This window comes from Eumetopias jubatus, unplaced genomic scaffold (genome assembly GCF_037043125.1).
Source record: "Eumetopias jubatus isolate StellerSeaLion01/CBP00866 unplaced genomic scaffold, mEumJub1_p1.0 scaffold_8, whole genome shotgun sequence".
NCBI classification, from domain to species: Eukaryota; Metazoa; Chordata; class Mammalia; order Carnivora; family Otariidae; genus Eumetopias; species Eumetopias jubatus.
Genome location: NW_028274814.1, coordinates 80,199,371 through 80,227,280, shown reverse-complemented (window position 1 = coordinate 80,227,280; position 27,910 = coordinate 80,199,371). Strand labels below are relative to the sequence as shown.

At 47.7% G+C, this 27,910-nt stretch overlaps 2 protein-coding genes across 4 annotated transcripts in view; both read left to right on the top strand.

Annotated features, from left to right (window-relative positions):
- Nucleotides 1–21,221, top strand: CELA1 (chymotrypsin like elastase 1). Of its 2 annotated transcripts, none has more exons than XR_015768855.1 (10): nt 1–606; nt 3,544–3,686; nt 4,357–4,439; nt 5,828–5,928; nt 6,809–6,931; nt 8,139–8,275; nt 9,036–9,091; nt 9,493–9,627; nt 9,744–9,869; nt 20,159–20,247. XR_015768855.1 is itself a non-coding variant. In XM_088026073.1 (10 exons), the coding sequence occupies exons 2-10, from the start codon at nt 3,647–3,649 to the stop codon at nt 21,084–21,086; spliced, it is 843 nt and encodes a 280-aa protein (XP_087882199.1). In that variant the 5' UTR covers nt 1–606; nt 3,544–3,646; the 3' UTR covers nt 21,087–21,221. The 2 variants fall into 2 exon arrangements, 1 of the variants encoding a protein (XP_087882199.1); XM_088026073.1 differs by lacking the exon at nt 9,744–9,869 and adding an exon at nt 21,069–21,221 and having other exon boundaries at nt 20,159–20,308.
- Nucleotides 21,222–23,792: 2,571 nt separating this feature from the next.
- The window catches only part of BIN2 (bridging integrator 2), a 29,584-nt gene continuing 25,466 nt past the window's right edge, over nt 23,793–27,910 (top strand). For both annotated transcript variants that reach the window (XM_028125614.2, XM_028125613.2), the window contains exon 1: nt 23,793–23,926. In XM_028125614.2, the coding sequence (XP_027981415.1) occupies nt 23,846–23,926 (81 nt within the window). In that variant the 5' untranslated portion in view covers nt 23,793–23,845. The remainder of the gene's footprint in view (nt 23,927–27,910) is intronic.

Sequence of the window (27,910 nt, the reverse complement as noted above, 5' to 3'; positions counted from 1 at the left end):
CATCTGAAGAGTTCTGTCACATCATTGTCTCTTGTCCCCAGACGTCCTCTGGCCCCCGATCTAGCCCACCTACTGTACGTCAAGCCGATGTAGACATGAGGAGATGTAAGATGAGACTCTTGCCCCATGGAACTCACTCTTGCTAGGGAAGCAGAAGGAAGCAAGTCAGGACAAGCCTGGAGGTGTTCAGAGCTGTGCTAGGTGACGTGCAAAGAACGATTCCTTCCATCTAGGGAAATCGGGGAAGGCCTCACAAAGATGGTAACATTTGATCTTTGGCCTCAAGGATGAGTCCTGAGGGGGCATCTCACACTAGCACCGATCTAGAGCGAGAAAAGTCAGAACAAAGCTACAAGGGGCTCTGCGAAGCCAAGGGGACATCGGGGCGAAGGAGCAGTGGATGCAGAAGCTGGAGGGCTGGGGCCACATTATGACTTTCATGGGACCCAGGTCCTTTTGTCTTCAGGAAAAATTTCTTAAATTATGTTTTACAACTGCATTGGTATAAAGATGAATATTGGCTGATGGTATTCATTATATTTCTTCTGATTTTTAAAGAAACTAAAACTGTGGGGCCCCAGGCACTGTGCCTGCTGTGCCCACTGGGTAAGTCAACCCTGTAGGACAGTGGGTTGGGGCCCAGCTGAGAAGGCTTTGAAGGCCATGCTAATGTGGGTAAGCCAGAGGGAGCCATAGTTCCTGACTCTAGTCCGAGCCCTGTTCTTGGGCGCACTAAACATCCAAATGTTCATCGGGTGTTGATTGTTGGCCACTTACCCCGACGTCCCCCCTCCTCTCTATGGCGTCGCTCAGCAGCTCTCCAGCCCAATCTTAGGATATATGCCCAACCAAGGTGCCACGTTGTGGTGCCAAGTTTCCCCACCCCTACACAAAAACAGCATAACGTCTCCTGGGGGCAGTCAGCTAAGAGTGACTCACAGCAGAAGAGAGAAAACCCCATACCACACCTAGAGAGTAGGTCCAGATTTGGGGGTGAAGAGAGGACTAGGGAAGGTAGGTGGTCAAGAAGAGGGAGAAGGTACTGATGGGGTGGTATAAGGCTTCATGGCCTCCCCTTAGCTGAGGCTGGTCTCACTCACCCTAACCCAATATCTACACTATTGCTTAAAATTCACCCCTCTGACCATTCTCAGAATTAACCTAAAACCTTAAAACCTTGCCTACATCTTGCTTAAAACCTTGACACTACCCCTTTGCTACTATCTCCTGGCTCCAGAAGCCTCTCACCTTGGCATTGAATGGCTGGTCCCTCCTAGGGATCTACTTCCCACCTGAAGAGGATTGGCGCCATTGCCCAAAATAGCTAATATCCCAGAAGATATTCTTATTTTTAATTACAAAAGTAATGCTGTAGAGAAGCCAAATAACACAGAACGATATGAATTTGAAAAGTGAAATCGATCCTCACAATGCCTCCATGCCTATTGATTCATTCTCTAGAAGTAATAACTTCTGTGTAGAAACGCTTCCATCCCCTTTTTCTATGAATATACAGGTAGACACATACCCAGGACCATATTATCTGCGATTTGATGTCTTCATTTAATATCTCAAGGACATCTTTTCCTCTCAGTTCATTTAAGTCTAACTCATTCTTTTTAAAAGCTGGAGAGTAGTCCATAATATGGTTAAACCCAATTTCTTTAGCCTTTCCCTGCTGATGAATACTTGGGTTTTTCCCAAATTTTGCGGCAACTTGGTGACAAACTGCATAACCCACATCCTCGTGCATTTATTTTTGTGCCTGTGTTTATTTCAAAAGGATGCATTCCTAGATTTAGAATTGCTGAGTCAGAAGAAACGCAGTGCTTCGAAATGTAAACCCAAACCACTGTCTACGTCTAACCCTAAGAGTGAGAATAGAAGAGTCAGACCAACAGGGGAGACGAGGCTGGTATTTATGCAAATACGGATTGGGCTCCTCTGAGCTAGGCCAAGGGTGCGGAGGTGGATGGGACATTGGCCCTGCCCTTAGAGGCTCACTTTGGAGTATGTGATGTGGAGGCGTAACCTTTAGGTGGCCCTAAAGCCTCCTCTTGGGCTCTTTGTCCTGGGGTGAGACCTGTCTCCTTAACTCCAGAACAGACAGGGAGTTGGGGGAGGATGACCCAAGAGGCCCTGGCTCCCCAGCCAAGCCCAGCCCTCTTCCCCATCTACTTCTGTTAGAATGCCAGGGGTGGGACCGGAAAGGGGACCCTCCAGGCGACCTGAGCACCATAATGTGTTTGCCCTGGACACCTCAGTGATGGAAAGTACAGAACTTCCAACAGCCTTTTCCAGGCTTCTCCTGCACCTGCAGGCACGAAACTTGAATCCTAGGGGCGCCTGCGTGGCTCAGTCGCTTAAACGTCTGACTCCTGATTTCAGCTTGCGTCATGATCTCAGGGTCGTAAGATCAAGTCCCATGTCAGGCTCCGAGCTCAGCGCAGAGTCTGCTTGAGATTCTCTCTCTCTCTCTCTCTCTCTTCCTCTGCCTCTCCCCCTGCTCATGTTTTCTCTCTAAAGTAAATAAATAAAATCATTTGAAGGAAGGAAGGAAGGTAGGAAGGAAGGTAGGAAGGAAGGAAGGAAGGAAGGAAGGAAGGAAGGAAGGAAGGAAGGAAGGAAGGAAGGAAGGAAGGAAGGAAGGAAGGAAAAGGAAAGGAGAAAGAAGGAAAGAAACTCGAATTCTGGAAAGCATCTAGGCCACAAAGACCCCCAGGTGAACCGGGTGACTTTCCTGCCTCCCTCCAGGCTTCTTGGTTTCTCTCTGCCTAAACACAGCTCCACTAATAATAAAGGCTCCCTCTGGAGCCTCCCAACCCAAAATCCTCTGCCCACCACAGGGCACCCTGCACCTCCTTCCTTCCTCCCCTCCTGACTTTGATGGTCAGGGCCTTTCCTCTTCTGCAGGACAGGCCTGTTGCTCACCTGCTCCCTCTGCCCTCCATGCTCACAGCCCTCAGACTATCTCCCTACCCTGGGAGCCCCCCCCTTCTAACCTGCCTCACATTCTCCTTCTCTGGGCACTCTCCATCTGAGTCTCCCCAAACCCCTTCCTTAGGACCTTCCTCCACCAGCATGCTCTCCACTGTATCTACTCTGCTTTAGCTCCTTGCATTTACACCTCTGTCTGCGTCCTGGGGGCATGTCCCACCTCCCTGCTTGGGCAAGGGGAGCTTGCTGGCTTTTCTTTTTGCTAAGCACTCTTCCCTCCTCCACACCTCCCCCTTGCCTCCACCTCTGCATGCACAGAATGGGTCTCTGCACTTTGAGGGCCACAGAGGGCAGGAAGGCAGTGACAGACCAGGAGGGGAGCCCCCTGAGGGCCAGGCCGGTCCTGATCCCCACTCTGATTTCTGAAAAAGAGCTTATTGGCTGCTTTTCAACTCAAGGCAGATGATTAATTCAGCCCTAACCCGACCTTGTTCTGTCTTTGAACAACAAATTAGTTTACTTGCAAATCAATCTTTTCATCTGTATTTCCATGTCACCTGGGCGCCGCCCCCCCCCCCCCCCCCCGCCTCCGCCTTCCATTGGCAGCCCTGCCAGCTGGTGGCAAGAAGGTCAGCAAAGCCGCTGTTAAAGGGAAGGTAAAGAGGGCTCGGTTCATGGCAAGGGGGCAGTGGTCCACTCAGCCAGCAACATGCTCCGCTTCCTGGTGTTCACCACCCCGGTCCTTTATGGTAAGTGGGTCATCTGGTCTGAGTTCTAGAAGGAGGAGGATTTGAACAGGAGGGTCAAAAGCAATCCTTAAATCCGGGCCTGTTCTGTATGCCAGGATGGGATGGAACACTCTGACTGTGAGTCTAGCAAAAACTTTACCCTCCTGGAGCCCGTGAGAGGAACAGTCAGGGCCACTCTCCATCCAGAACCCTCTGGTTGGCTGGACCTTGAACCATGAAGCAGAGATGCCCCTTTCCAGGGCCTGGGCTTTCTCACCACTCCCACTGACAGGAAGACACCCTCGGCAGGTGCCTGACTGGGATGTGCACTGCTGTGCTTGCCCCATGGAGAATCCTGCCAAAGCACTGTATGTGTGGGTAGAGGTGGGAGGTCACCTCAGGCCATGGGATGACCCCCCAGCAAGGCTGAGGCCACAGGGAGCCTCTGGAGCCCTAGCCTAGGGATGTGAGATGCGTCCTTCACAACATGCTAGAGCTCTGAGGACACCTGGGGGAAGCAGAAGCCATTCAAACTCCTCTATTTTCAAAAGGGGCTCCCATAACTCTCAGCAGGGCCCCTCATTTGCTAGGGAGGAACTGAATTCGCAGACAAAGCAAACCGCCTCCGTGCTCCCCACCCTGAGGTGACCCCATGCTTAGTCATCACTCACTCTTCTTCTGTCCCACAAAGGACACAGCACCCAGGACTTTCCAGAAAGCAATGCCCGGGTAGTTGGAGGGACTGAGGCCCGGAGGGATTCCTGGCCCTCTCAGGTGGGTGCTCCTTCACAGCCCCAGACTTCTAACAAAACAAGAGTTGCCTGCGTGCTGGTATATGGTATTGTGTGTGTTTGTGCACGTGGCTATCAACAAGAAGCTCTCTGGCTGTCTGGATTCTAGATTTTTTTTTTTTTTAAGATTTTATTTATTCATTTGACAGAGAGAGACACAGCGAGAGAGGGAACACAAGCAGGGGGAGTGGGAGAGGGAGAAGCAGGCTTCCCGCTGAGCAGGGAGCCTGATGCGGGGCTCGATCCCGGGACCCTGGGATCATGACCCGAGCCGAAGGCAGACGCTTAACAACTGAGCCACCCAGGCGCCCCTGGATTCTAGATTTAAGAGATGAATGGGACCAGGCTTAGGTGGAAAAGGCATGTAAAAGTTTTGGAGGAGGGGATTTGAACCCCAAGCCCACTCACTTTCCCAGGCTCACACCCAAACACAAAGCACATGTATGTCCCCAGAGATACTCCCCGTGCCGCACTAGCAAGACTGTCCAAGACCCGCACCTCAGACCCCTCATACACACACACACACACCCATGCACGCACATGCACACCCCACTCCACACCGTGTGCCTCTGCATTCAGGCACTCCCCCACCCCCAAGGAGAGCAGGTTGCTTATTTGGCTATTTAGAGCTTCTACTTTTCTAACAGGGCAGCCAGGCTTTGAGTTAAGCAACTCTAAATGCATAAAACTGGCAAATTAACTGGGGACTGACCACTTTCAGAGGAATCATGGCAGTTAGAATGAAATTCAGTTCACAAAAGTTTGCAGCCCAGTTTTCAGAAGTAGAGCTGCTGTGGAATAGGAGGTGCTGAAGACGACATGAGCTGATAAAAATGAGAATTCCAGCGGTCGTTCTGAGTATTCCCTAGGGGAGGGGGACAGAGTATGTCTTGGAGACCTTGGAGGGGGAGCTCTGGAGACCCGAGCCAGTGGGCTCAGGTGACGGAGAAATTCCATGGCCACATTTCCTACCAAGAGGCAATGGAAGTAACAGGACCTGGGTTCTTGGCCCTTTGCAACAACCCAGAGTAGGGATGTCAAATACACTGTCTGTGCACCTTTCCTCCCCCCATCTATGGACGGAACAAGCATCACCCATGGGCCCAGCAAGCATCACCCAACAACGGAGCCCTCTTTCCTGCTGATCCCAGGGCCATCTGCACACCCCTTCTCACCACCACTCCAGGGAGCCACCGACAACCGATCAGTAGCAATCAACAGGTCCCTTGAAGCCCCTCAGCCATCTCTAGCCCACAGAGTTGGAGAAGGTTTTGAAGGATGGCAGGAATTGAAGGAAGTGTAACAGGTAGTTTGGGGCAAAGCCTCTTGAGAAACACCAGCCTCTCCCTCTTTTCTCCCCTCCCCTTCTAGATTTCCCTCCAGTACCTGTCTGGGGGCCAATGGTATCACACCTGTGGAGGGACCCTCATCAAACAGAACTGGGTGATGACGGCTGCTCACTGCGTGGACACGTGAGAAAAACAAAACCCAGCTTTGCTGAGCCCCTGGAAGGGGAGAAATCTGGCCTTTCTCAAGGAATACGTATCTCTGAGCACTCGGGGCAAGACTTTAAGGGAGTGTTGGGGGTCCTGCAGGGAGGTAGCAGGATATATGAAAAGTAGAGATTTGGGCATCAGGCAAGCTTTGGTTCAGATCCCAGTCCACCTTCTTCTACCTTTGTGACCTTGGATGGCTTACTTAGCTTCCCTAAGCTCTCACTCTCTTATTTCTAACATGGGGGTAATAATACCTACTTCGGATTAAGTAGGTGACTATCTCAGTGCCTGGTCAATGCCTGTCTGGTAACCATTTTTTTCATATTTGTCTTGAGCCATTGTTCTCAAATCTGAGCATGAATCAGAATCACCTGGAAGGCACAGGTTGCTGGGTCCTGCCCAGCAGAGCTTCTGACTTGGTAGGTTCAGGTTGAGCCTGAAAATCTGCATTTCTAACAAGTTTCCAGGTTATGCTGCTGCTGCTGTTCCAGGGATCATGTTTTAAGAACTATTGGTGTATAACCTCCCCCAGACCCCTCTGTGGGCTGAGAGCCGTTGTATCATTTGTGTTCACCACACGCCTCCCAGGTTATGATATATCCAATCTATGATGCTTAACGTCATAAACTGGGCAATGAAGTTGATGGTAGTTTTTGTCACTCCCCCAGATTAGTAAATTAGAGAAGGAGAGAGCTTGTTACTTCCTCATCTTCCAGGGTCTTTCGTCCACCCTCTGCCTGGGTCAGATAAAATGGCTGCCTGTCCTAAATAGGACGTGGGATGGTTTCCCAGCTTTTCTCTGAGGGGAAAGAGCCCCCTGGATGCCTCAGGGTTTCCTTCTCCTCTGTCCCTCCAGACAAATGACCTTCCGTGTGGTGGTTGGAGAACACAACCTGAACCAGAATGATGGCACCGAGCAGTCTATGAGTGTGCCGAAAATCGTGCATCCATCCTGGAACAGCAATAACGTGGCTGTCGGGTAGGGGCACGGCTGGGCTGGTCTTGAGCTGGGAGGTCGAGGGCTGACTGGCCAGCAACAGGGTCTTGGCATCCCTCACATTCATTCAGAAGGACTCTGAGAATTTGGATTTTGGAAGGCTTGGGATTTTTGAAGGTCTTTGGGATTTCTTTGATCTAGGCTGGTCTGCATGATTGTATCCCCTGAAACGCCTTCTCTGCAGAGTTTAATGTTTCCATCTGTGTCGTTATTTATTATTCATTTTCTGGAATAGACGCCATCAGCAAAAGTAAATTTCTTAAAATGAATCTTACATGAAAAAACTCCTGCAAGACTGAGCTGTAAACTTTTGGAAAGGAAGTAGTTAAAATGGTGGTTGATTCTCTGGAGAATGGGGGCCGCGGGGCGGGTTCAGGAACTGGGATATTTCTGCAGAGCTTTCAGAAACACACATCATTTTTCATCTTTCTTCTTTGAGAATTCTTCTCTACTACCAAGATCTACTACCACTCTGCTCCTTTCTGATTCCCCCTGTCATGACTGAGAGATGTAAGCTCCACTCCCCTGCGCTGCAGAGGTCACAGCCAGACTACAACACCAAGACCGCACCAGCAGGTGCTGCTGTTAAACCTAGCCTACCATCCAACTGTGTCAAGTTTGAGCCCCAGCAAGTCAGTCCCCTCCTCCTTCAAAGTCGTTAGTTGCTTTTTTTTAAATAATTTTTTCTTCTTTTTTTTTCCTTTAAAGATTGACTTATTTATTTTAGAGAGAGAGAGACTGCATGCATAGAGGGAAGGAGAGGGAGAGAAAGTCTCAAGTAGACTGTCCACTGAACGCAGATTCTGATATGGGGCTCAATCCCACAACTATGAGATCATGACCTGAGCCAAAATCAAGAGTCGGGTGCTTAACCAACTGAGCCACCCAGGCGCCCCTAAAGTTGTTAGTTTCTTTTTTTTAATTAATTAATTTATTTATTTATTTATTTATTTATTTAAGAGAGAGCGCACTAGAGAAAGAGAGCAAGCACAAATGGGGGGCAGAGGAGCCTGATGCAGGACTTGATCCGATCATGACCTAAGCCAAAGGCAGACACTTAACCGACGGAGCCCCCCAGGTGCCCCTAAAGCTGTTAGTTTCTAATTCTCTGGGGACACAACGGCTTAGTGAGGGCCAGTCCCTTTGCTGACCTGACGGAAGGCCTGAGCTGGCTCCTTTCCTCCCACAGCTATGACATTGTCCTGCTGCGCCTGGCCCAGAAAGTGACCCTCAACAGCTATGTCCAGCTGGGTGTTCTGCCACAGGAGGGAACCATCCTGGCCAACAACAGCCCCTGCTACATCACAGGCTGGGGCAGGACCAAGAGTAAGTCACCTACATGGGCACCATCCGCCACATGGATCTTGAGTAGGTAGCGGGGCTTCTGGGGCACATTTTTCTGTGGTCCTAGATGTTCATAGCCAGAATCAAGGAACCAGAGATAAGATAACTGCTGCATGAAATCAAGCTAAGAACAGGCCATGTAATAGTCAGGTCACATAGACTCATAACTAAAAAAAACAAAAACAAAAAACCTCAGAGAATATTTTGTACCCGCCTCTCATTTAATTTTATTTTATTTTAAAAGATTTATTTATTTATTTGAGAGAGAGAGAGAGCATGCAAGTGAGCGTGGTGGGGAAGCACAGAGGGAGCGGGAAAGAGTCTCAAGCAGATTCCCCACTGAGCACGGAGCCCCCATGGGACTTGATCTCAGGACCCTGGGATCACAACCTGAGTGGAAATCAAGAGTCTGATGCTTAACCGACTGAGCCACCCAGGCGCCCCCACCTCTCATTTTATACATGAGGAAACTAAGGCCCAACAAAAGTAAAGACCTTGTGTAAGATCACATGACTAGTTAGTAACTAGTTAGCTGGGACCACGACCCAGGTATCCTGGCTCCCACTTTGGTGGACATCACACCATCACACTACCTCCATAGAGGTAGCTCTCGCGAAATGAAAATAAGGGTGTATGGTCCCAGTTCTGCTTCGTACGGTTTGCAGTGTAAGGTGAAACAGGAGAGTCCTCAACAAATAAGACCATTTTAGTTGCTTTAATTTTTCTTTTCTTTTCTTCGCAGGAGTAGGAGAGGGGCACCTGGGTGGCTCCGTCGTTAAGCGTCTGCCTCTGGCTCAGGTCATGATCCCGGGGTCCTGGGATGGAGCGCCGTATCCAGCTCCTTGCTCAGAAGGGAGCCTGCTTCTCCCTCTCCCACTCCCCCTGCTTGGGTTCTGCTATCTCTCTGTCAAATAAATAAATAGAATCTTTAAAAAAAAAAAAAAAAAGCAAGAGTAGGAGATTGGAGGTTGGCGGTTTGGAGCTTGGAAACAGTGACGGAGGATGACCCCTGAAGGAAGGGGCCTGTAGCCTCCATATAATGAGGGGAAGGGGAAGGATCTATGGCACACAATGTGCTTGCCCTGAGTTGGCTTTCATCAGAGCCTGGGAAGGTTGGGCAGGGTGTGGAAGAGTTCTCCCCCCGGAGAGCACCCGGGGCTGACGTCCAACTCTGTTTTTCCTGTTCACCCAACGCGCAGCTGGCGCATAGCCTGCAGCAGGCCTACCTGCCCTCTGTGGACTACGTCACCTGCTCCAGCTCCTCTTTCTGGGGCCCCACCATGAAGAGAACCATGGTGTGCGCTGGAGGAGACCGGGTTCGCTCAGGATGCCAGGTGAACACACGCAGGAAGTGTCAGAAGTCCCACACTAGGCTCCTCCCCTCTCTGCCCCCCCATCCCCCACCTTCTCCTCACTTCCTTTCCACACCAACTCCCACCCCCACGTACAGACCTGACTTGCTACTCTGGCGTCTCAGTGAGAATGAGTCTGTGCCGGGAACTCTAGACTCACAGAATCTCAAACTTGAAAGGAACCCTAAAATTCATCACGCCCAGGGCCCTGACCTCAAAAGCTGGTATGTGACCCAACATTTGTGTGTCGGTGTGTGTGTGTGGTCCTTAGAAGCTGTTAGCCAGCTAGACTTTTTTTTTTTTTTAAGATTTTATTTATTTATTTGACACAGAGAGAGTGAGAGAGAGAGAGAGAGCATAAGCAGGGGGAGTGGCAAGCCGAGGGAGAAGCAGGCTCTCTGCTGAGCAAGGAGCCCGATGCCGGACTCGATCCCAGGACCCTGGGATCATGACCTGGGCCGAAGGCAGCCGCTTAACCGACTGAGCCACCCAGGCGCCCCAGCCAGCTAGACTTTTTACAGCCCAGAGTGGTGGTTGTTAATTGTGTACGAGGAAGCTCTCTTCCCATCAACCCCCACTTTTCTTGTAACTCCTCCACCACCACCCCTTTACCTCAGTAGTATTTCCAGGAGTATAGACAGGTGAATACAGCAAGAGAAAGCACACAAAATAGTGTTATAGTCATTTATATATATATAAATAGAGTCTTCTTCTATTTAGACAGGATCAGTCATCAGTATACCATCTTACAGATATCTTAATGCAGTTCAACAAATGTTCTTGATTACGTATTAAATGCCAGGCACTGTGCTAAGTTTTAGGGATACAAAGATGACTCAAACCGAGGGTTTAGTGGAGGAAGGACGGAGCAGATGTGTGAAAGAACATTGTAATACAATGTGGGTAAGTGTTATAATAAAAATATGCAGCAGGCAATATAGGAGCCTAAAAGATAGGCACTTACCTGTGCCTGTTGGGGTCAAAAAAGACTTGCCTTCCCCAAGAAAGCGGAGTCTATAAGCAAGTCCTGATGCTTACATAGGAGAAAGCCAGGCAAAAGGGGAAAAGCTATTCAGAGAGAATGACATGAATGAGGGCATGGGCCAAGAAACCCTCTAGAACACGTAGAGAATTACAGGGTGTTCCCTACAGCTAGAGCAGAGGTCAGAGCCCACAAACTTCCAAATCCTGCCTGCTGTCTATTTCTCTATAGTCTATGAGCTAAGAATGGTTTTTACATTTTTATTTTTTTAAGTTTTTTTTTTTAAGATTTGTTTATTTATTTTGAAAGAGAAAGCATAAGCGGGAGGGGCAGAGGGAGAAGGAGAGAGAATCTCAAGCAGACTCTGCGCTCAGTGAGGAGCCTGATGTGGAGCTCAGTCTCACCACCCTGAGATCACAACCTGAGCCAAAACCAAGAGTTGGCTGCTTAACCAACTGTGCCACCCAGGCGCCCTGGTTTTTACATTTTTAAATGGTTGAGAATAAATTTTAAAAAGAATAATGTCGTGACACATGAAAAATATAAAATTCCAATGTTCATAAAAAAGCATTTAATTGGAATAAATACAGCCATACTTGTTTACTTGCATATTGTTTATGGCTACTTTCATAGAGTTGAATAGTTGTGACAGGGACTCTATAGCCTGCAAAATCTAAAATATTTACTATTTGGCCCTTTATAGAAAAAGGGTGCTGACCCCTGAGCTAGAACAGAAACTATTACCGTACAGGGAATGTCAAGAAATGATGCTAGAGGCAAGTAGGAGCCTCTTGACTTAGGGCTTCAAGTGTCATGTGCAGGGGAAGAAAATTTTTCCCTTCTTCCCTTCTAGGTTCTTTGGCTCATCTGATAATTAAATTGGTGTAAGACAGATTAACAGGAGAAAAACAGATTTAATTTGTTTTTTTATGTGGAGAAGCTCATAAAAATATGAGACTCAAAGACAAAAACCTTTTAGGCAAAGAAATAATAAATTTGTGAAGAATTGATAGGACAAAGACGTTTGGGCTTGGGGTAAATGAGTGAAGAAGCAACAGGGTGAAGTTAACAGCGTTTGTTATACAGTCCTAAATTCCCTATCTCTAATGATAAAGATGTCTCCTTACCTCCTGGTGCAGGGAGAATACCTTTCACATGGGCAATTATTTTCTGCTTTCAAAGGAACAAAGTAGGGTTAGAATGTCCTTACACTGTCTGTTCTTAAGTAACTTTTAATTCAGAATAATCAATATCCCAAAGTGGTATATCTGGGGGCAGCTGCCTGTCATGAACCTCCATCATATGCTTAGGGACATGAACTTTATCTCTTAGGCCTGGGAAACCACTGAAGAGTTATGAAGAGGAGACTAGCATGATCAGATTTGCCTTTTAGAGGCATTGTCTGATGACAAGGCAAGCATGTCTTTGAAGAGGGTAAGGTTGGCCAAAAGACAGGTTAAGAGACTATTGTAATTATCTAGGCAATAGATTTGAGGGCTTGGACTAGGGCAGCGGAGAGGAGAGAGAAAGAGGAGGACCTGGAATGACTTTTAGGCATCTGGTTTAAGTGATCTGGGAGGGGTTTGCTGCCTCCAATGAGAGAAGGTTTATAGGACTTGGGAGAGAAGGTGATGAATTTGGTTCTGAACAAGTTGAGTCTGAAATCCCAGTAGGACATTCAGGTATAGTTGACCAGTAAGTAATTAGATACAGGAAGTAGAACTTAGGGGGAGAGCCAGACTAGAGATACAGCAGGTGAGATCCACCCCCCACCCCCCACCCGCCCCCATCCCACGGGGGAGAAGTTGTAGAATGAGAAAAGAACAGTGAGTTGAGGAAAGAACTGTGATAACATGAATACTTGAGTGCTTCAGGGATAGGTGGGGGAACAGAGAACCCATAAGACTTAAAAAGGGATTCGAGATCATAAGGGTTTTCCAGAATCTCAGGAAATACCGATGTGTCTTACACAGTATACAGAACATCCCGGAGCCACAGTAGATAACCGGAAGGGCCTACTTGGGCCATTGGTGGATCACCGGTAACTGTGGCAAGAACAGTGTCAGGAGGGGAGAGAAGTTTTATTGAAGGTAAGAAATGAAGAGACAATGAGAAGCATAGTAAGGAATGGAGAATCCCCTTCCAAGAATCTTGGATGAAAGAAAGGGACCAATCTTGGCATCCAAGGCATCCAATCTTGGATAAAAACAAGTCTGATAGCTTTGAGGAGGACCACAGGTCATGGAGGGGGTGGATATAGTAGCGGACCACTGAGTGTGTTAATAGGCAGAGAAGAAAGGATCTTGTACGGTCAGAGAGAGAAAGGAGTGGATGGCACAAGATCCCAGAGGAGGAGAGGTGAAACCAAGGGCACAGGTGGAGCTGGAACAGGAGGGGAGACAGCAAAATACCAAAATGTGCATGGATCTGAAAGAGTGTGCAGGCTGGGTGGCTGGAGGATGGCAGGTGTTCTGCATTAATTTTCTATTTACTTATAAACTAGGAGTCAGTTTGAATGCTGAGAATGAAGGAACAAGGGTTGTATGGGTCTGGATTATTTAAAGTGAGTGGGACAATGATCGGCCTCCAAGATGTTCCTGATAGGGTGAGGTTGGAGACCACGCAATGACTGAGTATATGATTCACTCCGTTTGACTCGAGACCCGGTTGCAGGGAATGGGTTAATCCAGGCCTGGGTTTTCCTGCCTTGACTGGAGCCAAAGCACAAGAGTGCAGACCAACAGCAAGGTCTGCGCTGGGTGGAAGAAGAGAAGCCAGCAGGAGGCCGGGAGGCTGGCTGAAATAGTAGAATCAAATGATCAAGGACTCCTGGTGAGCACTTAGAACCACGGAAGCAAGGCGACCAACTCCTCCCAGTTTGTCCAGTTTCCTGCATCCTGGGAGCCCTACATGCAAGTAGAACCTGATACCCAAGGCAGTCTCTGCCAGGTCCCCACCCGCTAGCTTCCCCCTTTTACCCTAAGGTTTAACCTTTCTGAATTAATTCACTTTCCCTCTGCTCCCTCAGGGTCTTGAACTCTGAAAAAGCAGAGTACTTTTCTTCTGGCAGTGGCTCCAAATTGACAATTCTCTGAGGCAGTTGTGTCTCCAAAGCCTTTCCCACTGCAGTTTCCCAAGACTGTGTCTTCTGGGTGTTCGGCCTGCTGGGCCCCAACCCTTCACCTCAGACTGGATTCACTGAGCCCCTCTCACCTCAATCCACTCATTCCCACTGAGCTTTTCCCAGCTCCTCCTTCTGCCCTCAAATCCTCAGCCACACCTTCCAACTCTCCAGAGCCTGTGTTTCTTTTTAGTTCAATTAGCATAAGACAATAGTATTATATATAACTTAATTACCTTCCATTCCTCTAGTCCCGAAATATTCTCAAACCCCCACTAGAATTTGGGTGGAAGAGGGCCGCCTGGGTGGTGCAGTCAGTTGGGCAACTGGCTCTTAGTTTAGGCTCCAATAGTGATCTCGTGGTTGTGATCTCCGAGGTCACCAGATCGAGCCCCCATCTGAGTCTGCTTGAAATTCTTTCTCTCCCTCTGCTGCTTGTGCTCTCTCTCTCTCTCTCTCAAATGAGTAAGTAAATCTTTAAAGAAAAAAAAAAAACTTCCTTCTCCTTTAAAAAAAATCCCCCACCTTTTTTTTTAAGATTTTATTTATTCATATGAGAGAGAGAATGAGATAGAGAGAGCATATGAGGGGGAGAGGGAGCGGGAGCAGCAGACTCCCCGCCGAGCAGGGAGCCCGACGCAGGACTCAACCCCAGGACTCCAGGATCATGACCCAAGCCGAAGGCAGCTGCCCAACCAACTGAGCCACCCAGGCGCCCAAAAAATCCCCCACTTTTGATGAGATTCTCAGCTTAACTGAGAGGTACGATCAAAATGTAAGGCATCAGTGCTACTCTCAGCTCCTGCTCTGCAGTTCTCACAGCTTTTTGTGAAATTCTCTTGATCCTTTGTGCGGTATTCACAGGTCATGATGGTTTTTGGCTTAACCTCTGTGATATTCACAGGCCACGTGACTTCAGGCTCACAATCTTTACATTGCTCATTCTCTTCATTCCTTTTTTGGTGTTTCTGTCTTGGGGAGATCACTTGCTTGGTGGTCAGTGGCTGTGAACATGCATTTGAAGTGGTTGAGAGGATAACAACGGACCAGGGAGACTATGATGGTTACTATAAGCAGGATTAATTCCTGATGTTTGGAATGCACTTTGGGGCCATGGTCCCCAACACCCAAACAATCAAAATCAAAGAAGTCAAAGAGAGATCCCATTGTAGGAGTCACCCTTCTAACCCAGGTGGCTTGCTCAGTGTTCTTATGTGAGTTTCAACTCCTCCAGAGGTGTTAATACAGGTGCAACAGGTGGTGGTGGCCACAGCACAGACATCCCCTCGCTCAGCTAAGGATAATTAAGAACTATCCTATCATCAAGAACAGCTTTGGCCAGAGAATCTAAGGGTCTTTGTGGGGCATCTCTTGTCTTGGCAACAGATTCTACCATGTCTTCAGGAGTTAAAGAGAGGTTTCTAATCACATTCTGATGTACATTTACTCTACTCCTAGCCAGGGAAGTGTGGCCCTGCCAAAGGAAGGGAATCCTGAGTCATGAATAATCAATGATTCCTTTCTAACTCAGTTCTTCCTCTAACTCGATGATGTAAATCCAGGGGAGTTGTACAACGAGGTAGGTGTCTTAGTTCATTTGTGGCAAGTCTGCGGGCACACTTGGATAACCTAAAAGGCACTTCCTGGCTGTGTGCCAGCTATCTAGTCCTTTGTAGGCCCGAGGGTGATAACCACCACGGACAAAGACAAACTCTCTCAGGGAACAAACCACTTTTCAATCAGGTGGCGCTGTTAGGTGGATTCATTCTCAGGGATTGTTGCGTTTGCCCATTCAAGCCAGGGGACAGTTAGGTCTTCTCTTAGTCTGAAATAAAAAGTTGTTCTAAGTTCCAGAGGCTACCCCCCTTAGCCGTGGCCCAGGGGATGTGGATGATGGTGTTCTATTTCCAGGCCAGCACCAGAGTGAAGGAAAGAAAGGGAAGAAGAAAGGGCTTCCTATTTAGTTAGAGTATGAAGCCTTGATCTGGCGTCTTGGGAGGAAGCAGTCTACTGCGACGTCAGCTACTTCTCTCCCTAGTCACTTTGCCTGGGAGGTCTCCAACACTTGTGTGGGACCAGATGTCAGGTGGGGCCTTCTCCAGCTGTGAGATGCTTGTCCAAGGCTTAAGTCCCTGGAGTCTGGCTGCCCTCTGGGTGGTGAGGAGGACCTGGTGTCATCCCTTCCAAGGAGATTCAAGGGCAGTCTTTGTTCTTATTGATTCCAAAACAGAAGGGTGAGAGAAAATTGGAAGTGTTAGTTGGAAGAGTTTTTTTAGGAAACTGGAAGAATTCAGGATCCAGTCCAAATTACAGGTGTATAATAGAACCTCAAAGACAATTAACAGGATTAGAATCTAATACACATGAAAGTGTAAACATAATTTCTTCTCTCCACAATTACCTTCATTTTTTATAGTAAAACTAATTAGTTTGCTTTAAACATTGCCTGATTTACAGAAGTGCAGCAAGAATAGCAATTGACCACATAAGCTCTTTTTTAAAAATTTCTATTTTAACTTTATTTAAATCTAATTAATTAACATAGAACGTATTGTTAGTTTCAACGTAAGCTCTTTTGAAGACGGCTTTGCTGGAACCTTGTAAGCAAAGTACCAGGTCAATTTTTCCATGAGGCTTTATTGGCTCTGTAAAGTCAGCCTTAGTTCCTTGAGACTGTCTGGTCATATGTGAGCTTATACACAACTTTCTTAAATATGATATTCTAATCTGGGCTTTGGTAATATAACCAATGTTTCCAATTGTGTCTTTTTTTTTTTTTTAAAGATTTTTATTTCTTTATCTGACAGAGAGAGAGAGACAGCAAGAGAGGGAACACAAGCAGGGGGAGTGGGAGAGGGAGAAGCAGGCTTCCCAAGGAACAGGGAGCCCGATGCGGGGCTCGATCCCAGGACCCTGGGATCATGACCTGAGCCGAAGGCAGACATTTAATGACTGAGCCACCCAGGCGCCCCCCCAATTGTGTCTTATTATACAAGGAGATCAGATTCTCATTGAACCTCTGTCAATAACTAACTACAGTTCCCCTGGAAAAACATGGGTTTGAACTATGTGGGTCAACTGATATGTGGATCTTTTCCAATATAGAACAATAAGTGTATTTTCTCTTCCTTATGATTTTTAAATCACATTTTCTTTTATCTAGGTTACTTTACTGTAAGAATACTGTATAGAACACATATGACACAAAATATGTGTTAATCTTAGACTGTTTATATTATCAGTAAGGCTTTGGTCAGTAGTAGGCTAGTTACATTTTTGAGGAGTAAAAAGTTATACAGGCATTTTTGACTGTGCAGGGAGGGGCGGTCGGTGTCCCTAACCCCCATGGTGGTCAAGGGTCAACTGTATGTTGTCATGAAAAGAATACTCGAGAGTTTTCGAATTATGGAGAGATCAGGTAGGGAGAAAAAGGAAATGTTTCATCTTTGGTCACAAAGATACAGCTCACCAAATTGTTGATAGCTGAAGATAAAAGAAAGAAAAAGGTTTCCTCAAATCTGGAAAAGCAAAACATTAGAGAACCAATAATGTTTTCAATGAGAAGTCACAGAAATTATAATCATCCTCCTCAATTCATGCAGGCCCATGTAATTAACATTTGTCCTGTTTGAATCCCTTTTTTCCATCAGTTCTGGAAATTTCCAGCCAGTTCAGTTGCTTGATCTGAAAGTATCAGAGACCTGTATTCTAGAGTACTTGTCAGATTCTTTTCCATGAATTTCTCTGAAGATAAAACACATCTGCAGGAAGCTTTTGTAAAATCATCGGAGTAAACAGTAACTCTCTGTAAATGATAAAAGACTTAAAAATGCCCATTTTTAAAGATCTGATGAGAGTTCATTATAAAGGAACTGACAAGGGGACTCATGCACGGCCCTTGGAAATGGTGAGAAAGACCGTAAACTCAGTGTTCGCAAAATGCCACCCTCACCTGTTTCTTGGTGTTCCCCAGAGCTGTCAGAAGTGTCCTTTGGTCTGGCCTCTGCCACCAAATCTGTTAAGTAACAAATATTCAGCTGATTAAATTTAGAGATCAAAGTGGCTTCAATGATTCATGAATCAGATAGCATCCCATCTAGAAAATAGAAAGGAGCTTCATTAAGCTATAGAAAAGAAAAAGGTTATGAAGGCAAAGAGAAAATGGAAAAAGGAAATTATTAGCAAAGAATGCCTTGTTTTAGGCAAGGTTGCCCTCCTAAGAGGTCTATCAGCAGATTACTTCCTAGTGCTGACTGGGAATTTCCAGGTTGGCTGGTTAAAGATCACATTTCTGGGAGAGGCTGAAGCTACAGTTAGGTTAGGTATTAAGCCTCCATAGAGCTTGGCATAAGTGACTTTATTTTGGGCCTGCTGTCATTTTTTAACAGTTGGAACATTTTGGAAGAGTGCTTTGTGATCAAAAGCAGCTTATAAGTGAATTATATAAAATTATATCCTCATGGAGTCAACAGCTGCTCTTGTCCATCTCTATATTCTTCTAGAGACAGGCTTGGCACACCCAAGCGTGTACATGTTTTATTGTGGGTCCCTGGTCATGTGTTCCTCTATTTCTCTTTCTTGTCTTACACACTATTTGATGTTGCAAATTCTTCAGTAAGTTCATGAGAAAGGGAAGCAGTTGTGTTTTTTTTTTTTTTCCATTTCTTCCCCTACCCACACCGCCCCACCTCTGGCAACCACCAATCTGTCCTCTGTATCTATGAGTTTGTTTTGTTTTGTTCTGTGTTTAAATTTCACATAGAAGAGAGATCATAATGTATCTGTCTTTCTCTGTCTCACTTGTTTCACTGAGCATACTGCCCTCGAGGTCCATCCATGTCCTTGCAAATGGGCAAGATTACCTCTTTTTTCATGCCTGACCTCTCATATCCATATTATATTCTAAAATTACTTTTCATTTCCTGCAGAACTTTGTTCTTCCTGGAGTTAATAACTGTCTTTTTAATTTGAATAATATATATTCCACTTATCACTAAGTCAACCCCACACTGTCCACTAGTTTGTAAGTGACTTATTTTATCCTCTCTTGACCCCTGTGTTTTGTGTCTTGGTATAGGTCTATTTGCATTTATTGTGAAAGAGACTTGGTGGGTTTTCTCATTTTAGAAACTCCAGAACTTTGGTTCTGAAAATGTTTGTTGATGATTACCTCCCCTCCATTTTTATATTCTCTCTAGAATTTCTGTTATTCACCTACTTACCTCCTTAGATAGTCCTCTTATTTTCTTAGTCTCTCTGTATTTTGTTTGTTTGTTCTACTTTATCTTCCAGCCCTTCCAATCTTGCATTTCTATAATCATAGTCATAATTTCCAAAGGCTCTTTTTTGTTTTCTGAATGTTCTGTTTAATAGCATGCTGTTCTTGTATCATGGATGCAGTATTAACCATAGTTTTTTATTGCTTGTTTCCTTCTCCCTACAAATCTTGGTTGCCTTCATTTTTTTGTTTATTTCTTTGTCTCCTTGTTTGGAACTTTATTGTTACATTAGAGGCTTTCTTCAGATGTTTGGTACTCCTTCACCATCTGCTCTTATTTCAGAGTGAGGGTAAAAAGCTGATCAGTAGCTCTGAGCCTTCGGTGGGATTCCTCCATGGTGAACTGTCTGTTGGATGATCTAATGAGGCCACTGCGGCAGGGGACCTCCAATGGCCGTATCGTCTGGTCTTCCCTCTTATGCTGGTCAGATTTTGCAGAGAAATATCTTTCCATTTTCCGTCTGGAATTATAGAACTGGCATCCTGGGAGCTGAATAAGGAGGAGAGTGTCAAGGTCATATTCTATCAACCCAGTTTCCTCTGATTCTAAGCCTGAGCGTGTAACTGCTACCCAATACGTCACTTTCACTCCTCTTTACACCGCAGTTTTTTTCCTTACCCCCGTTTAGTTTAATGTGTTGACTACCCACCCTGTGTCTAAACGCTAAGTCTAATGAGAACCATTGGTTTAAATGCCGGGGATGAAAAAATCATTAGAACACTCTACTCCCCCTACTCTCAGGTTTGGTGTAAGTCAATAAAAGCTACTGAGCTTAAGATGTTCAAAGTTGTATGCTAGCACTGTGGAGAGGAAATGTATCAGTAAGACACAGTTCCTGTCTCAAGAAGCTCATAGATAGGCGTGGCAGGTAGAAACAAATTATGAAACCAAAATACAAGGCAGAACATGACATGAGTGCAGCAAAAGAAAGGAAAAGGTACTGCGGTTGTCCCGAAAGGAAAAAGAGATTTCATCTGCATTGTGGGGATACGCTGGAAGTGGGGGGATTTGAATTGGAGCTTTAAAACTGCACCGGATTTTACAAGCAGAAATGCGGAGGGGGTATAAGCAAAAGCAAAGGTTCAGAGATTTTAAAATGGAGTTTTAGACCCCTTCTTCTCCTCCCTGCAGGGGGATTCTGGGGGCCCTCTCCATTGCTTGGTGAGTGGCAAGTACACCGTCCACGGAGTGACCAGCTTTGTGTCCAGCCTGGGCTGTAATGTCTCCAGGAAGCCCACAGTCTTCACCCAGGTCTCTGCCTACATCTCCTGGATAAACACAGTGAGTCTTCGCAGATGACGGGTTGAAACACGGTCATCTGAACCCCTGTGTACTGGCAGGGTTGGGGAGCAGAAGTCGGCCGGGGGAAGCCACCATCTTCCTTACCACATTCGTTTACTCCTTTCCCTTGCCTCCGTGGTGCACTTTCCTGCCGTAATGCTGCCGTCCTGGGTCCCCCTCTGCATACCACTCAGGCTTCACCAAAGTGTTTACTGCTTAGGGCAAGACAGTGATAACAGCAGACCTCAACCAGGCACATATCAGTGCTGTCCTAAGTCAAAGCCAAGGGAAAAAACGACTGCAGCGAGGCCCCCATTATTTCGGGCAATGGAAGAGTCACTAACATTTTCTCCCATGAGCTCTTTCTAAGGGCATTATGAGAAGCTGCTCTCTACCCTTTGGCAAGAGGTTTTACCACCCTAGACAATGCTCGAAGGTTAGGTGAGAATTTACCTCCACACTCACCTACTGGTCGAGCTTCATCACATCCCACCTATGCCCTCCAGCCTTCAAACACACTCTGGAGTCTTGTGGTACGAACTTTGATTCACAACCGTCTCCAGGCCTGTCCTTGCCCCTAAGTGCTAGGCATATGCCTGTAACACTGAATTGTCCCAACACAGCTGAGATCTACTTCCTGCCCCCCCCCCAACTACCCCAGAAACCCGGGCAGGGCCACCCTCAACCAGGAGTCCTGGAAGAAAACAGAAGGGAGGTGGGCGGAAGGTACTGACTGTGGACATATGGGCTTTTCCTTCAGGTTATTGCCTCCAACTGAATATCTTCCTGAATCCAACAGCCTGCCCAGGATGATGCTTAGCTCCACAGTAGGACTTGAGATCGTCAAGGAAAAAACTTTCTGAGAGACCACCGAGCCAGATACAGAAAAGCAAATACAACTGAATATACATTATCACCCTGAGTCTTTTTGTTTGTGATGGAGCCCTCTAAAGGAAATGCAGTTCTAGGATCCACATCGGATGTCACCACATTTCTGTGCTGGTTCTTCCATTTACCGCCACGTCTACCAGTTCACAAACCAAGCCAAGTGGGAGTAGTTTTACATTATTCTTTTTGCATTATTTTCGGATCTACCTATCTATCAATCTGCCCGTCTGCTCTTCCTCCCATGTGCCTTTGCTATAAGCAAAAGCAAAGAGTGCTTTAAAATGTTCTTGAGTGCCGAAACGTGCCCGCACTATCCCGGGGAGACTGTGGGCTCATCCTTCTTTTGGTTTCCCCCTTCAGTGTCTAGAACAGGTGCTCACCCCAAAGTACTGAGTGATGGCAACCACTAGGATACCCTCGAGATAGGAGTATAGGATTCAGTGGTAGGTCAGATGCCAGCAGACAAAGAAAGTGACCAATTACAAAGGAGACGAGGGAGGCAAGAATAGAAACAAGGAGAAAAGAAGATACTGAACAAAGAGAGGAAAGGGTTGAGCAGAACAAAAAGGGAGAAGAGACCACAATAGAGGGCCTCCAACTAAGTGTGAGTCAGCATTTCAAGGCTGGGACTAAAATAGGCAACCGGATCTGGGGTTCTATAAACCACAGAGAACTGGGAAGCTGATAATTCTGCCCGATCCTGGCCTGGGCTCTGTCTTCTGGAGGGGTCTACAATAGAGCGAAAAGAGAACTGAAAGATGAAGAGGGTGAGAGCAGCTGTTCACAGCGATCCCCGAGGACCAGACAAGAGGGAATAGGTAGTTAACATTATAACCAGAGAAACCGGCCAAGACCGGTCCTGGCATGTGTAAGGCTGCAGTGTCAGCAGAAGCCTCTGGAACAGTGTATGCACTGTAAGAAGCTGGGTCAGGACGCCTGTATTCCCATCTCGGTTCCAACACTGAGGAACTGGGTAACCTTGGGCAAGTCACCAGCTTTTTCTGTGACTCAGTTTCCTTGTCTAGTTAACTTCTGAAGATTGTCCCTGCTCTAAAACCACATGATTTGGTGACCATCAATTTCAGTTCCTAAGAGACTGGCACAGAAGAGGGTTTTTTAGGAGGCAGTGGCTGGGTTGCATTGCTGAGGATGCTGTGGACGCCGAGAGTGACACAGGTGTTGGCCTCCTTCTGCTAGCGACAGACCTGTTATCGTGACCACCTTCTCTGTGTTCCCACAGTACTGCCATCCCCTGGGCTTCTCCCCTCTTCTTCCCATGCAACATCAAGTCCTTCCATTTTCTACACTCTTCTAGACCATCCCCACAGCTAATGTCCAGAATAAACCCTAATGACCTAGGACCTGACAATTTTGTATCCATCTCTATAAATGCATTAAGCACATCATATTATAATCATCTGATTACCAACGTCTCTCCACCTCAGACTTTAAGCATCTTGAGGTCAGAGATCTCATTTTTTTTTTTTAATTTATCCTTGGTTTCCCAACACCCAGCATGCCCGGCACACAGCTGACCCTGAGTGCACTCTGTCTGTTTGGGGGAATGGCCCGGGGAAATGACAGCAGACAAGGGCCTCCAGCTTCCCTCTCCACTCCTGATCGGGAAGTCATCTTGACCCTCTTCCCCTCTTGGAGGGATGTTACACCACTGTAAAAATCTGTGAGTAAATGATACCTCCAAACCCAGGGTCCTCATCTCCGGCTATCCGCTCAAAGGGGTCAGCTTCGGTTAGGAGACCTCGGTGGGAGCAACAGGTGTGATCTGGGCAGCCTCATCCCCACTTTCCCAGCCTGTGTCTGTCTTCACACCCCGCCTCCACCCAGGACACGCACCAGTCCGTACAGCTAGTGAAGCAGCAAGCTCCCCTCCCCAGCGCGGGCTTCCAGTCTCTCCCCTCAGTCCTTTCCTTTGCTAAGGACCCCCATTTCTACCGCTGGCTCGGTTGTTCCTCCCTTTCAAATCCCGATGTGGGGGCCTGTCCCTTCCCGCACTCTGTCCCTACCAGTTCTAGGCCTACAGCCAACCTCTCCGGCAGAGGCTTTCCATCTTTAAAAACCGCCTGGAAAAAGTCGAGTATTTAACCCGACAGTCCAGAAGACACGCGCATAGAGTGAAACAACGTTTCCCATACTCTTGCTAAGTGGAAATCGCCATCTTTCTACCCCACCGTTCCAGTTATTCCCTAGTGCTGATGGTTATGGCGAATTGGCTGCAGGCACGAATGGGTCTCGGCCCACGTTAGAAAACTGTTCCGTGGGGCTGGTGCTCCCGTCCCTCCGGGCTGCGCAGCTTCTAGGCTGATTTTGAGGGAGTACCACCTGAGGGCAGGCCCGCGTTTCCAGCCTCCTCCTCCGAACAGGTGCAGCCCCCAGCCTGAGCTGCAGAGGTCCCCCTCGGGGCCGGGGCTGAGCGGGGGGGTCGGCCGGGGGGGGGGGGCTCAGGACCACCGTGGCTGCACCGGGAGCCGACACCGCAAGGAGCCTGGGCGGCCGCGGGGGTCGCGAACGGCATGGGGCGGGGCGGCCACGGCCACGGCCGGATGCGAGGCATGCCGGGAACCGCACTTCCTCCTCGGGGGCCTCCAGAAAACCACAGGCCGCGGGGCCGGGCCGCCCGGAGCCAGCAGGATGGCGGAGGGCAAGGCGGGAGGCGCCGCCGGCCTGTTCGCCAAGCAGGTGCAGAAGAAGTTCAGCAGAGCCCAGGAGAAGGTAGGGGCCGGGCCCCACCACCAGCCGGTCCCTCGGGCTGGAGGCGGTGAGCGGGGCGTGCGGGGTGCCCCAGGGGGACGGGGCCGAACCGAAGGGCCCGCGGCCTCCCCCGCAGGTGGGCGTGGGACTGGGTTTCCCTTAAAGTAGAAAGATTTGAGAGAACGGAGGAAATCACCCGATCTTGGGCAAGGATAGGGACGCAGAGGAGACAACAGTCTCCCTCAGGAACCCTAAACAAGACTCAGGCCGACCCAGGAAAGGTGGGAGAAAGGAACCAACGTTGGCAGTTTTTGTCCTAGTCGTCCAGGGAGGATGGTATTTTACAGATGATGAAATTGAAGGTTCGAAAGGGGATGATCTCCCCCAAAGCCGTAAGGCAGCCATGACCAGCTGTGCTATCAGCGAGGACCACCTAGTCCACAAGGACTAGAGTAATTCTGCAGGATTCTCTCTGTACCCAGCCCTGCCTCGCCTCTGCGCGTTGTTGAAGCTGATGTAGGCAGTAGCCCCTGTCTGCCTTCTGTGCGGTCTCTGAGTTGGAAAGTACCCGGCCCAAGGTGTTGAAGGAGCATCTCTTTCTAGATTGTGTTCTGGGTTTCGCTCTGGGTGGTCCTACTCCAGCTCTAGCATTTAGGTAGGCCGTCCCCCTGTAACACTCCCCTACACATTTTAGTGACATTCTTGTTTCTACCTGTCCAGACTGTGTCCTTCCCTTCTAACCTGAACCTCTCTGCTCGCCACCTATCAACACTCTTGGTAGATGAATCTCCTTTTTCTGTCTTTGAGGAAGCCAGGGTCATGTGAAAGAGTGGAGGAGAAGGATTGATTTTGTGTGGCTAGACTTCTGTTACTTCTGTTACTTCTGTTACTTCACCTTACTCTTAACTTCACCTTGATCATGGTTTCAGTGTCTTGAAAGGCTGTCTAGTTACAAATCTGATAGCGATCAGAGCCTGTGGGTAGGTCCAGTTAGAAGCGCAGCGACACTATGGGTTGGAAGAACAAAGAAAACCCAGAGGGCCAAAAACTCATGGATAATAATTATTTTTAAAAGACACAGCAATTTATTTTACCTCATTCTTTCACCTTCTGTCCTCCTCCGAAACCTGTCATCAACACTATGCCCTTGGTTTGGGATTTCTTTCCTTTTCTAAGCATAGACTCCAAAGCCTTAGATAAATAATGTGCCTGCTCTGGGCTTCAGATTCTGCATCTGTAAAATGAGAGAGTTGATGTTCAGTGATTTGGAAATTCAGCGTGGTAAGGATACCAAATTGAGAGAAGGGGCAAGGGTGCCTTGTACCTCAGAGGCAAATACCACCCAGGTACACCCTGTTCTTCCTGGTCTGAACCCTGAGAAAACAGAGAGAGGAGCCACCTCACATCTGCCTCAGGGAACTTGCACGTTAAGGCAGAAAACAGGAAGATGCTCTGCGTCCAGACATAAACTTAAAGGCAGGCAGACACAGAACTTGGAGCAGTACCTCAGGGCACCCTGGGGGTCGTGGATGCTGCTTGGATAGAGTGGGAATGGCCTGGAATGTGGGGAGGAGCTCAACTCAGCCTGCCAGAGTCCTTGAGTCTTGGGAGGTTTTTGAAGGCAAGAGAGAGAGGGAGAAAGTTACTGTCAGAAGAAAGGACTCCCTGGAACACTTTATAGTTTTTTTTTTATAAGCAGTTGGCCGTAATCTTCTGAATACTATGTAGTAATTCCGGGGTCAAATAGTCAAATGGGTCGGATATCAAGCGCCTACGATTGACAAGCCACGGGAAATTAATAAAGACACCATCTCTCTCTTTATGGAGCCAACACTCGCATGATAGGGTCTCACTTCATCTTTGCAACACTTTGAGCATGTTATTAACATCCCAATTTTAGAAACGAAGAAACGAGACTCAAAAGAGATTGGCAAATGGCAGAACTATCACCGAAGGCCAGGTGTCCTGCCTTTGGATCCCCACCTCAAGCTGCTCTCTTTACAAGGCTCCTAATAAACCATCTGTGCCTGCCCACTTCCTGCCTCGCCTGCCCACTTCCTGCCGATCTCTCAGGAGCAAAACTAGGAGGAGAAACACCTTTCACCCAGGCCTCCCCCTCTGAAGAGCTAGGAGTGAAGGTCCAGTGACTGTTACACACAGGGAAGATGAAGCACTCTTGTTTTATTTTCCAGTTTCCACCCAGACTCAACATGAGACTAAATGTGTTTTTACAGCAAGATACTTCTTCACATTTCAAATGAATGCTTTCACCATCTGTTTGTGATTTCTCTGTGGCAAATCTCTCAGTTCTCTCTCCCCTGAGAAGGGGCATTGTTTACCACTTCTTTGTTGGTCTTTTCCTCTACTGACTTTTACTCAACTCGTCTCCCAGAGAGTTCTGTCAACAATACTTACAGAAAAATTCCTTTGTCCGGGATCCTGGGCTGGACCCAGGAAGGAATTTAGAGATGAGTAAGAGGCGCTATCGCCTGCCAGAAGCTTATAGGCTAAGGGGGAAAAAAAAGGGGGTTAAATGAGTCACCTGAGAGATCTGTACTCTGTGGGAATTCAGAGAAGAGAAAGACTGAGAAGAATCGAGGGAGGTTTTGTAGTAGAGGCGGAATTTGCGATGGGAACTGTGGCTGATTAGTAGTTCCTCAGGCAAGTGGTGGGGGAGCATTCCAGCTGAGGAATGCCCGCAGAAGCAAGGCCTGGAGTGTGGAAATCCTTTTAGGCAGAACAGTGAGAAATGCAGCTGAGCTGGAATAGGGAGTGGTGGCAGAAAAGGCTAGAAAGTATATTAAGACCGTGTTAAGGAAAAGCCTACTTTAGCGTGTATCCTGAAAATGAGGATTCCTCACATAAACTAGCCCCTATTCAAATTACCCCAATTGAGAGAGTTAACTAAAATATAACAAACGATTATGGGGAAGGGTCCTGGTAGAGAACTATATATCTGCAATGATTTTTTTTTTTTTAAGATCTTATTTATTTCAGAGAGAGAACGGGAGAGCATGAGCCGGGTGAGGGACAGAGGAAGAGGCAGAGGGAGAAGCGGGCTCCCTGCTCAGCAGGGAGCCCGATGCGGGACTCGATCCTGGGACTCCGGGATCATGACCTGAGCCGAAGGCAGACGCCTAACGAACTGAGCCACCCAGGCGCCCCTGCAGTGATTTTTTTTTAAGCTTTTATCCTCATATCCCAATCTACATAAACGTTAAAATAGGTCAATGAACCCTGGAATATTCACCTTTTTCACGAAGCATTAACATTTTGCCACATTCGCTTTGTCTAGTGTTCCTGTTCGTTCTCTCTAAATGCCTCTATTACCCTGGGGGCCGAATTCTTAGTGTAGAACTTTAGGGACTGACGTTGGGTGGACTTTCATGGGGAAGTGACCCAAAGGTGGAATTTATTCATTCTTTCAGACGTTTGTTGAGCACCTGTACCTTCTCTTCTGTCAGGGAGCTCTAGTTGAGGAAGAACGTCTGCAGCGTAGTTCATGTGCCCTGATCCGTGGCAACAAGTGACTTCGGGCCCAGGGCACTGGGTGATGCTTTCAAGGTGATCACACTCCTTTTTTCAGTTTCAGAATTAAAGGTGGGAGTGTTCAGCACACACACTCACGCGCCTTCGAAGCCTTTTTGCCTTGAACCTTGTGGGGGCTGGGGCGATCGGGTGTGCCGCATTAACTCTAGACTGAGCTGACCATCCTTTCAGCCCCTTCCACCTAAGAAGAACCATGCCCTGAGCAAAGGAAGGGAGGAGTAGCAGGAAGGAAGTGAGAGCAGGCGCTTACCACTTAGACAAGGTGGTTTTGCAACTTTCTGGTAGAGGACGGTGTTTTGTTGGCGGAGGAGGGAGGGTCGGGTCCGGGAAGCCGGCGGAGTTGGCATACCCAGGGCCAGGTGTTTGGTGAGGTGAAGCTAGAAACACAGACAGACATACGGCTAAACTGAGAAGGAAATAGACATGTACTCCTAGGGAAGGGAGTGGAACTGGACC